At 34.1% G+C, this 12,050-nt stretch overlaps 1 protein-coding gene across 7 annotated transcripts in view; it reads left to right on the plus strand.

Moving 5' to 3' along the window:
- Window positions 1-12,050, plus strand: part of KIAA0825 (KIAA0825 ortholog) — a 253,246-nt gene that overhangs the window by 110,698 nt on the left and 130,498 nt on the right. For all 7 annotated transcript variants that reach the window (XM_030471435.1, XM_030471432.1, XM_030471433.1 and 4 more), the window contains 3 exons: window positions 5,482-5,670; window positions 7,175-7,408; window positions 9,163-9,571. In XM_030471435.1, the coding sequence (XP_030327295.1) occupies window positions 5,482-5,670; window positions 7,175-7,408; window positions 9,163-9,571 (832 nt within the window). The remainder of the gene's footprint in view (window positions 1-5,481; window positions 5,671-7,174; window positions 7,409-9,162; window positions 9,572-12,050) is intronic.

Consider the following 12,050-nt stretch of genomic DNA (forward strand, 5'->3'; position numbering starts at 1 on the left):
GAACGCATGAGACTTCAGTTGTTACAGAGATATAATTTAATTTTCTATACAGGTTTAGAGTAAACACTGGCATGTGGAGATAAACTGGAAAAAAACTTGCTTTCACAGTAGGACAAGGCCATTGGCAGTTTCACCTAATGTTTTTGGATGGCATAATGCATATTTGAGAGACTAATGTAAGAGGGTATTGTGCAGTTAAACATAGATGATATCCTGGTCCCCACTAAAACTTTGAAATAAGAAATAAGAGCTGATAGTAATATTTGCAAATATTCTGTGATAAGTTTAAGGCTGCAAAACTGAAATTGGACCCAAAGAAATGTGAGATACTTCAAAAAGAGATAATTTAGCTTGCACACCTAAGAAGGGTGAGGAAAGAAGGATTTCCACTGGGAAAATAAAACTGTGTGGTACAGTATCAGCCAACTCCCCAGACACTAATAGATATGAAGAGCTTTCTGTGACTGTGCTTTTATAAACAGGTTTCTGGCAAGAGAAATTACTTGAAACTGTGTTTGTCAAATGGAAAGATGTTTTTTCCTCATCCCAAGTCTTTGCCCCTTGTGAAGTAGCTCTTTAACCACCACAATGTATAGTGTGGAATTTAAAGATAAATTTTAAGCACTAGTTAAATTTTAATTAAATTCAGTCAAATTAATTAAATGTTAGTCGTTTAAAGGTAAACAACACTGGGTTTTCTAAGTTACCCTAAAAAAATTGGTGAAAAGTGGTAGCTTTACCAACTGACCTCACTTAGGAATCAGACTGAACTTTTAGTGACAGTAGTGAGTTGCTACTAAAGAAAAAGTACATTCCTTAAATAACTTACCAGCTCCATTTAAATCTTGCCATTGGCAAAATCTGTACAACAGTTTAAAACTTTCATTTCAAGTACTTAAGGGTCATTATTTTTGTACATCGTTGAAATAACTGTCCTCCTTAGGAGAGCACGAGTCTCTTAGAGGCATTTATATGCTTGTGCAGAGGCAGCTCTCTCCGCAGATATTTGTGGATCATCCAGAATAAGGCTTGTGAGTACAGGCTCCAGAACACCTAGAAGTTTTCTTAGCTTCTTCATGATAGCAAACTGTATCATGGCAGCCTAACAACAAAAAATTAGAAGATTATTTGAAAAGTGGGATCTCCTTAAAGTATCTATCTGACCAGTAAACTTATTGGGTACTGTACCTGCATAATCAATGTGGTAAAATGGTAGAAGGGTTTACAGGTGTGCTGTGCTTCTGTCCGGAAGATCAACAGAAAAGAGACCTTAATCAGATATCCTATTCCTTTTGATGACTTTCCAGTGATAAGCTAAAGAAAACAATGAACAGATTTTATGGACTTTCTGAAATATTGAATAGGAATTTCCATGTGGACTTAATAGAGCCCTGCTGAGAACCACATACCTTCTTTTGACAAAGTGTGAAGATAGACAGTCTCTGTGATATATCTGTGACTGTGATATAGGGTCATACGGGTAGTTTTTTAAAGACCTTTCTGATCTTTAAAAAAAGTAATTTCTGGTAGGAACTTCTTGCTACAGAAGTAGAGCTCTAGAGTGAATACATTTTAAGAGAGTTACCTGTTCAATATCAGTCCTAATGCATGGAGTAATACAAAGGAGGAAATGTGGTCACAGGACTAAATTCAGTATTGCCGTGACAAATTTTGGTTATCAGAATGCCACAGTTTCAGCATACTATCCCATAAAATCAGTACTGGGGGTATTCTCATAGTAATTATTTTTTTGTATTTGGCATGGGTAAAATAGATTTCAGAGAAGCCATTAACCTGGAGACTCATTAATGGAAGGTTCTTCTCAGATAGTTGAAAATAAAATGTTTAGGGAGAAAAAATTCTAAGAGAGTTGAATGAGAGTAAATTACTATGGGATTGGTGACATATATAGGAACAAAAGTAGTATGCTGATTTTATGGGCAGATGTTATAAAGTTTGTTAAAGTGTTTTGCCTTGTGTTGAGCTTTTTAGTTGTCACAAATTTGGGATTTATTGGATTCACAAGTAGCAGCTAATACAGGGGATTATTTGGATTTTACTAGATTGAAATGGGTAGGATGAAGGTCTACATTTCATTCAGGATAGAAGTAATACTATCTAAAATTTCTTTTTGGAATTAAAAAATAAAATAATAGACTTTCTGCCAAAATAAAGTCATATTCAAGGTTACAATAGATTCTAGCTGTCAAGACTGACTGGAGAATGATTGCATTGAAGAGGAGCAACTCTATAAAAGACAAGTAAAATGATCTACCAGAACAGATACAGAAAAAGAATAGAAAAAAAAAGCCGGTAACAGAAAAAGCACTGAGAATACAGTGCAAAGAAGCAACTAATGGAAAGTAGCTGCTGAAAGATTTGGTTCTAAACAGATAAAATATATCCTTTTTGCATTTTTTATATCCTCATCAGCTGCTGTGATTTAAGCCATAAAGAAAGTAGTTTTATGAGCTTTGCAAATAAAAGAACAGTATCAGAAATCACTTGCACCATCTTCAGTTTGTCTTCCTAAATGAAATAGCATGTATAAATTTGAATGTTGACTACCTCTTTTGGTCAAAAAAGACAGCATGACTGTTTATAACTTGTCTGTCTTGTAAGGATTCACTAGGGAGGGAGACGTCTAGAGTCAATAACAGATTTTCTAAATTCAATAAGATTCATTTCATGGCTAAACCAGTAACAGATACGAGCTGGATGAGTGTGATAATGTCAGCAAGTTACTGGAAAGTATTTCTATCAGTGAGAAAGAAATATGGATAAATTACGCTTCCCCCTGAAGATATGTTTTTAAAATACATGATACTACCCCAAAAGGTTAAGTTCAGTATTTTGTCCTAGGAAGGTTCATTGTGACTGGTTAAGACATAGCTGTTATTCACTAGGTACATAATTGTCTTTTAAGTATATTTATTAATGATATTGATATTTTAATATATTTTGATATCCTCTGTGCATATGGAACATTATACTATATGGAAATAACAAACAGCAATTTTCTTTAACAGGTACCTAAGTATATAGCCATATTTATGTATGGATGTAAGTCCTGCTAAAATGAAAAAGAAGCATCTCCTTTGAGCTACCTATAGGAGGTTTAGATTAACTTCGCAGGTTAGCTTTTGATACTCAAATGCAGTGAGTGGAAAAAAGAGAAATATGTAGAGGTAGGCATCAGTGGGCAATAAGTATGATGCCTATCATATAAATACTATTCTTACATGATGATTAATAAGAAGGCTGCATTGGAATTCAAACTAAGATGAATATTTAATGTTATGACAGGTGAGCTAAGAAGTGTTAAAGAAAAATTCTAAGGCAAGAGAAATCTACGTACCTTTCTGTAGACTCCTAATTCATAATATTGAACCAGCTATACTGATCAACTTGATAAACCTTTCAGCCAGCTGACTTTACCTTTTAAGGTCCCTTCCAACCTGAACTATTCTATGATTCTGTGATTCTATGATCCATGCCAGTTTATTGGACAGAAAATTCATTTCAGCTTGAGCTTCGAAAGGTCAGATATTCTTGCAATGTGGGCAACATTTACTTTAGGGTAAAACAAAAAAAAAAGCTAAGGAAAGCTTACATATCATGTTATGTTTAGCCTCAGAATGGTTTCCCAGTGGATTCCTGAATATCTTTGCTGAAAAGCAGAAGACTTGTATTATACACTAGTTATAAGAAGATATGTATAAACCCCTACAGAATTCTTTTATACTTCTTTCAATTTATCTAAATTTACTGGTAGAACTAAGTTGATTAGGAAAATTATTATGAAGTTGTGACTCAAACTTTCCATGTGGCATGATCATAAAACAAATTTAGGCTTAATTTCATGTCATAAGGCCCTTTAAACAAAGCAATAAAGCCATTTCCCATCATGTTCTGTAAAGACAGTTTATATAGTATTTAAAATCTCAGCAAATCCTCCTCCCTAGAATTTGGTTAAATTAATTTTAAAAAATCCTAATAGTAATATAGTCAAACTTCAATTCAAATTTTCGTCTCACAATTTGAATACCTCTGTGTTTTCCTTTTTGAACTGCTCTTTCTGCTTTTTTGTTTCTTTCTTTGTCACATCCATATTAGACAACATATCACTGGTTTGAGTGAATTAGTGGAATCCATTTGATTCTTCACTCTGAAGCATCTGGCATTGGAAGGTCTCTCAGCAAAATATGCCAGCTCACTCAATTCATAGGAAGAAAAGCTGACTAAAAAGAAAAAAATCTTATTGCTGATCTGTCTCCTGCCTCAGGGAAGAAAACCCACAACTTGTTGGTTATGAAATCACTGATCTTATTTTTCAGCCTTCTGCATCCTATGGGCTGTTTCTATCATCAGGGTTGCATGCTACTCAGGCTGAATGGTTTGCAGTAATGTGTGAATTAGATTCTAGGAATTCAGAAGAGAGTAAAATGAGGTTTTTTAATTTTACAACATTCTCAAGTCATTCAGAGCTGGGTGGAGAGCAGCAGTTTTCCACTGTGGTATATTTTGAAAGCTGTTTGAACCATTAGAAAACACAGTTTAGAAATTTAGTCTCTCCCATCTTTCTCTTGCATAGGTTGCTAAGTTAAGGGCAGCCAAACTGTCATAAACCAATGACATTTTCAAGCACTATTTTATCTAAATTTTAGGTTTGCAGTCTAGAAACTTAAATTAAAAGTGTTTAATTGGTTCTGGCTCTGGTCATTTGTTATGACTGTTAACATCAAAAGTATTTTCCGCAAATAGAAGGGAAGCTGAGGTCTTCGGCATTAGCATAAGTCAAAGCCACTGAGTTGTATTGGTTCAAAGACGTTTAAATACATTGTTATCTTTCAGCTGGGAGAAAGTTTTATAAAGATTATGAATAACAGTTAGAAATACGTGTTATGTGAGCTATTAACCACTCAACTCTATGAAAATCACTAGTTGTCTTTAAAAACATACATATCTGTATCTTAGCAGGGCTGAGATTTTGTTTCATGGAATTGATTTCTCCTTAGTTTCATCTTATACTGAAAAAAGAAGACAACCCATTCTGCTACTGTATTTTATTTAATAGAGTTCTATTATTTCATGTGACTAATAATTAGTCACACATATTGATAAGAGGAATTAAGCAGTAACAACTTTTTGACTGATTCTACAGAAATAGTACAATTTAATTCTGATTAATATTTAGCAAATAATAAAATTCCAAACATGTACTGTGTTTTGAATTAAATAGTCATATTCCATAGTTTGTAAACATGCTTCAGTCTTTTTTTTAGTGGCTACATATAATTCAGGAAGACAGTCAAATATCATTATGCAGAGGAAGATCAGGTTTCAGTATCTGTAAGTATTATTATTGTTTGAAATATTAGTAAGATACAGTTTGCAGTTCATTTTGACTAATACTGTCTATTACCGTGAACTTGAATTATTTGGAAATTATCGTAACCGTGGTTCTGTTTTGTTTTGAAGGAAATGAAGTGTTGAATCGTCATGAGCAGAGTTTTCTCTTAGAACAGATAAATACTAAAGAGCCTACTCTGATTGAAACAATCTTTACAGTATTGTCTTACTGCACTTTATCACCCAAATGTCTTGGCATTGCTTTTGAGACCTACATGGAAAAAGAGCAGTTGTGGAATTGCTTATACAATATGACAGGTATTTTATGTAATAATATTAAGTATTTAAAATCTCATGTTAAGCCTGGTCAGGTTTTGGATATATAGTGCGTATTATTTTTCCCTTAATAAATCAGATGTAATTATGGTAGTTTACTTCAAAATTATAGTATAATCAAAGTCTTTTGAGCAATTGGCTCATAGTAGGAGTGGTGAAAATTTTGAAGACAGCAGAGGTTATGGAGCAGTGTGGTCGACCAGGAGCCTGATTTCCTTGTGTCTGCCTTACCAGCATGCTGGCAGCAGATCCTTTCTGTACCTCTTTATCAGCACAGATTTTTTTTCTCTGTGCATTTAATAACTCCAGACCTTTGCCACGATTTAAAAGTAAGAAACGATTAAAGGAGAGTGGAAAAAGAAAAGGAAGGACTCCTATTGAGGGAGAAGTAGTCTGATGGGCATATAGACTCCACTGTCAACAGGCAGGCAGGCTCCTAATTTTCCATGGAGTGGGAGAGCTGCCTTCACAATTAGAGCATCTGACGCTGCCCCCAAGGAAAAGCAGTATTCAACCAGAGAAAAGAGGTGAGGTTTAGAAGGATGATCTTGCAAATGATAGGTAAAATGCAGGAAAGCTCAAAAGAAAAGAAAGGAAGAAAATGGGAGAGTGTAAGAGGGGATATAGAATTATGAATATCACAAAACAGGAAACAATGGTGGTAAAACTGCTCAGGTACTCCTCAGAGAAAAATGGGATTTCAAAAAGTAGCAGTCTATCGTGTAAGAGAAAGCAAAAAAAAAGAAATGTTGCATGGAAGCTTCCAGAAAGGCCATGCAGAAAAGAATGAAACTTAGACCAGGAAAAAGTACAAGCAAAATAGAGGAAAGGACCTAACACATCAAAAGACATCCTGCAGCACTCTGCCTAACAAGTGCTGCTCCATGGCAATGGTGAAACTGCAATTCTCTGTGGTATTAAGAATGTGGAGAAGATTAATACTTGTTGTAATGTCAGTAACTGTATTTAGGATGGTCTATTTTCAACATGCAGTCTCTGATTATACATTATGTCTCTGTTGATGACTGTCATTTATATGCATTTTTGTTTCAAAATATCTTTTCTTCCTTTGCTGTTCCCTAGTGTAACAGTTTGAGTATCTAATAAATGCAACTTCATTAATATTATGGAGACAAAGAAGTAGAAAAAAATAGGTATATCTATTTGCCTCATTGATGTCTAACAAGTAGTTAAATGTATTCCATACGAAAAGGAAGAGGTCAAACTAAATGTTTAAAACATATTGAAGGAGAAAGGGGGATGAAGGAAATAAATTAAATTGTATTTTTGACAGTACTGTATTAAGATGGTACAAGATGCTATGTTGTTTTGCTTTATTTTCTCTAACAGGTCAATAGGTCTAAGTTATTATGACTCATAATGTTGTTACTTTTCTTTCCATATGAACTCTGAAACACTTCTTCCTGAAACAGATTTACACAAATGACTACACTTACTGAATATTTAATAATTTTTCCTTCTGAAGTTTCCAGTTGTGGTGAGTCGGAGCCAGAAGTTATCAGATGCTTGAAGTTGACTTTGATTAATTCAGTCAAGGGTATCGTGAAGCAGATAATTTCTTTGATGCATTCATGGGAGGCAACAGAAAACTATGGAACATACCACCACAAGCAAATAGTGCCTGAAAGTTTACTGAAAACGGTTCCAAAGGAATGGAATTACACTCCTCGGGAAATGAAGAGAAAAGAATCTGGGAAATGTGGGTGAAATTTATACACTGTTTTATCAATTTGTCATAAACGCTTGTTACCGCTTTAAGGAGTATGTATCAAAATTAAACAGAGTTCGTGAATGTTGCAGTTTGACAATGAATAAAATTATTTCCAAACATCCTGTGGTTTTTTTTTTAAAGTACTTGGCATTAAAATTCAGTTATTCTTTCTTGAGGCTTACACCCATGCATACACAAACAAGCTTTTTAAAATAATCAGTATTGTAGTACTGATAATAATAGTACTGAAAATATTTTTAGCATCTGGCAATAGTAAGTTGGGATTCAAGGTGTAGTAAAGCATAATGTCTACACTCTTGTCTTAATGGCTGTAACCAGTTCTTCTCTAGTTATCTTTTCAGTCAGGACTGTTTAAATTTAGATACATGATGTTGACTGAAACACAGCAATTTGTGTTTGAATAGTGCTGAAACTGTTATAGAATATGATGCTGCTGGGTTGTTGAAACAGTTACTGGAGGAAGAGAAATAATGTATGTAATAGGAGATCTTTTGAAGATTAAATGTAAAGTTGATTTCCAGTATATACTTTCACGGCCTGCAGTGCCTAAAGCCTCCATCATTTCAAAAGGGTAACTTTTGGAAACATTTCACCATAAATTTATTGCCACCAAAATATTACCTGATTATTTTCACTACAGTACCATCACTGCAGTATATTCTGGCATAAAGTTTTGAATATGTAGGTTGCATGCAAGCCAGGGCATCAATCCATTCTTTCTTTCCATATATATTCTCCTCAGCATGTTGAGGCACATTTATGCAGTGTGCTTGCTGCACTCTCACTGCAATCTCACTTTAATGTAGAACTTGTATGGCTATTTTAGGCTACCAGTAAGCCTGAACTGATATGTAAGCTGAGAAGTAAGGCTCAGACTTGGTCACAAGTTAAATTGGCTGTCTGACACCTAGGACAGATCTAGGAGTTTGGGGAGTTTGTGGGGTTTTTTCTCTGTGTGTGTGGTTTTGACTCTTTTTTGTTGTGTGTTTTTGGGGTTTTATTTTAAGAAGTTGACAATACAGTTGCAATGAGTCAGGGGTTTTCTTGTTTCGTCAGGGTTTTGTTTTGGTGGTTTTTTAAAACTTGACTCCGTATTGTGGATCACCTTTTGGTATATTTTTTCATTTGGGTTTTGAGCCCCATATTTACTGTAGTTTCTTCTACTTTTAATACCTGGAATGTTTAAAGTGCTGTGCTATATAGCATGCATGCTTATGTGAAAATTGATAGACTAGAGTTTTGTAGGGTTGATCATAGAAAGGGATCAATAAAACTAAAGAAAAGATAAGAAAACTACAAAAAATAAAGATTAAGAATGTATGTAATATCCTGAGATACTTAGTGCTCCATTCATGGAGTTGAAAAAAAAATATTACACTACAATTTCGGAAACAACTTTTTTACCATTCAGAATACCTGGGTGTTGTCTTTTTCATTTATTCTGTAATAACTGTGCACAGCAGGACTAATTATTGAGAGTCACAGTCTGAATTCTAAATTTTATAGGTTCTCTAGTTTTAATTCATGTTATTGTTTAGATTTTGTGGGATTTATGTGGAGGAAGCACAATAGAAGTCAAGCTATAGTGTTGAGTACTTAAGCTTTTTACCCATTTTCAGTACAAAAGAAAGTTAGAAATTATCGTACAACATTCAGAAGCATGCTGTGATAGAACTAGAATGTTAATGTTAATCATATCTTCTTTTCTTTCTTTTTTTAAGGCTTCACAAGGCTTGCAGCTCAGGCAGTATCTATTGTAATCAGCAAGTTACCTACAGTGATTGCATGTTTGCCTCCCCCAGTTAAGTACTTCTATTTTCTGGCTGAGAGAAAAATGTCAAGAAACTTTGCTGAATTGAAGAAAGCTGGTCTGCTTGTCTGGAACTTGATTGTAATTATATGTCGGATATTTGAGGATGGAAATACTGCAGAACTTTTAACAGGTGCAACACTTGACAGATGGAGCAAAGAAAAACTCAGTTTAATTCATGTGTGCTTAGAAAGTATTATGGGAAAACAGAAAAGTGGTCCTAAGCAAGTGATCCAGAAGGTTATACAAAGCATTGAACAGCAAAGACCAAACTGGATTGAAAGCCAATTGCTGAAGGCAAGAAAATTGAGCACAGACTGGTAGGAAAGTAGTATTTTTTCAAATGCTATGTTGTTTATTTTTTATTTTATTGCTGTGTTTATGGCTCTCTTTCAATTTAATTAATTTAAAAAAAAAAGAGATGAGTGGTGATATTAAATTGTTTAGTTCTTAATATTGGTGGCTTTATAGCGTATTTTTGCAACTTAATTTTATTGGTGAAACAGTAAACCATGGTTGTTTCATTGGAAAAGTGTCTTCATAGTACTTAGAGATTTCATATTGTCATGATGATCCAAAAATATGGACAAATTAGCTGGTGCATCTTTCAGAATGTGAACAGATACGCTGACTAGAACGCACCACAGTGTATTTATAAATTAGTTTTGTTACGGTGATAAAATTAACAGCGACTATGAAAAGCTTTCAGTGTTCATGTGTGATTAAATAGTAAGCATACTTCCTTTTAAAACACAACAAACCCTGAGGGCAAGTAGGATATAGCAAAACAGGACTAAGAGAGTACCCTGCTGTGCCTTTCTGTGGAAATATCAACCTTCCCTGCAGATTTAATATTTAAGTCCAAATGTTTAGAATCTTTATAATGATTTTTCAAGAAGTTGTGTACATGTGAAAGTGGTTCTAGTCCAGTCTGGTTTAATGTTAAAGTCATGTACCATTCTGTAAAAACACTGTTTATCAGCTTTCCAATATTAGATTTATTGGAGTTACATGACTTACTGAATTAAGTCGTTGGCTACTGAAAGTAAGACTGCTTTTTTAAAATGAATATTCTTGAAGGTTGCAGTTGTTGCTGTCCTGACAGTAATTGTCCATACAAACAAAGGATATAGCAGTGGTAGGTCAGAATCACCGATACCAGTGAACAGAATTTCATGCAATTCTTGAAGGGACAGTATCGTGTTTCTACAAGTAGTCAGTTGATATGAGTAGCACTAAGTAATAATAGTGTCACATGAATGCTCAGTGACATTGACCTTTGTAATATTTACATTTCCATTTAATACTAATTTACAAGCTCTAATTCAGTAATTAAAAGATTGAAGCCAGATGCCAGTGGCTGAAAGAGTCATAGAATAAAAAACCTTGTAATGATAATGTCTAAATTGATACTTAACAGAATGGTTCTGTTTTATAATTTCTAATGTCACTGAGAGATTAGGTATTTCTTTAAAAATACAAATGCACTGTAAGAATATATTGTGGATAACCTCTAAAAACTAAAACTTTAGTATTTGCACTCCTTCTGAAGCTAAGAATTTTAAATCAATAATATATCACTCTGTTTGCTTTTCTAACATACTGCAAAAATGCTGTATTAGCCATGAAGTATCAGACTGCGAGAAATGAATGTGCGGAAATGTTTCCTGTATGTCTACAGTGTCAACCAGTGTGAGCACTAGTTTGTGACTAGAGTAACTAATTTTAAGCTTAAGAAACTGAAGAATGCATTACCTGCTCTCCAAGTGAGCAGTTACAACACTAAGTCCCCTGACTTCAGTGGGATTTCTGCAACAGAAATCTAGCATAAATGTTATTTTTCCATTTTTTATTCAAATATCATGAGTCAATTTCAGGGAAAAAATATCTTCGTAATAAATAGCTGAGATATGCAATGTGGAGGTATAATCTTATTATAAATGCAAATTATAAAATAATATATTAAAGCTGAAATTCGAATATCAATTTAAGTAGTGGTCACATAATCAGTAAACTAAAAGCAGATCTTTCAAGAGACTTGTGATGTTTACGTGATTTGTTTGAAATAATAATGATTATATTTGAAAATCTAAGTTGGTGTAAAATTATGTTCTGTATAACCTTTTAATTATTAAAAGATTTTGTGGGTAACTGTATGCACATGCATTTATGTATAGTTGTTTTATAAATGTTTGTAAACTTTTAATAGATACAGGGCGTGGAATAATATAAACCCCCCAAATTTCAAACATTTATTTGCAATTCACCTACACAGTTGTGGAATCATCTTTGAAGTGCACTAGATTTTTATAAGCAAAAGTCTCGCTTGATTTTCTGTTACATTATTGTTATCAGGACTGCTAGCTACATAAGAAGTGTAAATATTACACAGTTTCTTCCATTGTGGCAAACAAATTAAATTTAGTTTTTAGGAAGATGTAAGAAAAAAAAACTTCAGTGAAAGAAAGCGGCAGTTGCACGCATTGCCTGTCTTGTACTTGTACTGCCTGAAAGCATTAGTATTCATTAAAATAACCTTCAGTTTATGGTAGCACCAGAGCTGTAAAAAGTCACGTTAGATTCTGAAGAACACCCATCCCGAGAAGAAATGTCTGTCTTTGCAAAGTAATTTGTCGAGTTGAAGATTATTGTTTTTCATCATGGTGACCCTGACTTGGCTGGCTGGGTGCATATACAGATTAAGATGAATGCAGTTATTCCTTGGCTGAGGTCTGCCTCTTTCAGGGCACATTCTTCCTAATGACATGATGGATAGGCAGTCCCAAATCCAGAGAGGAA

Source organism: Strigops habroptila, chromosome Z (assembly GCF_004027225.2).
Source record: "Strigops habroptila isolate Jane chromosome Z, bStrHab1.2.pri, whole genome shotgun sequence".
NCBI classification, from domain to species: Eukaryota; Metazoa; Chordata; class Aves; order Psittaciformes; family Psittacidae; genus Strigops; species Strigops habroptila.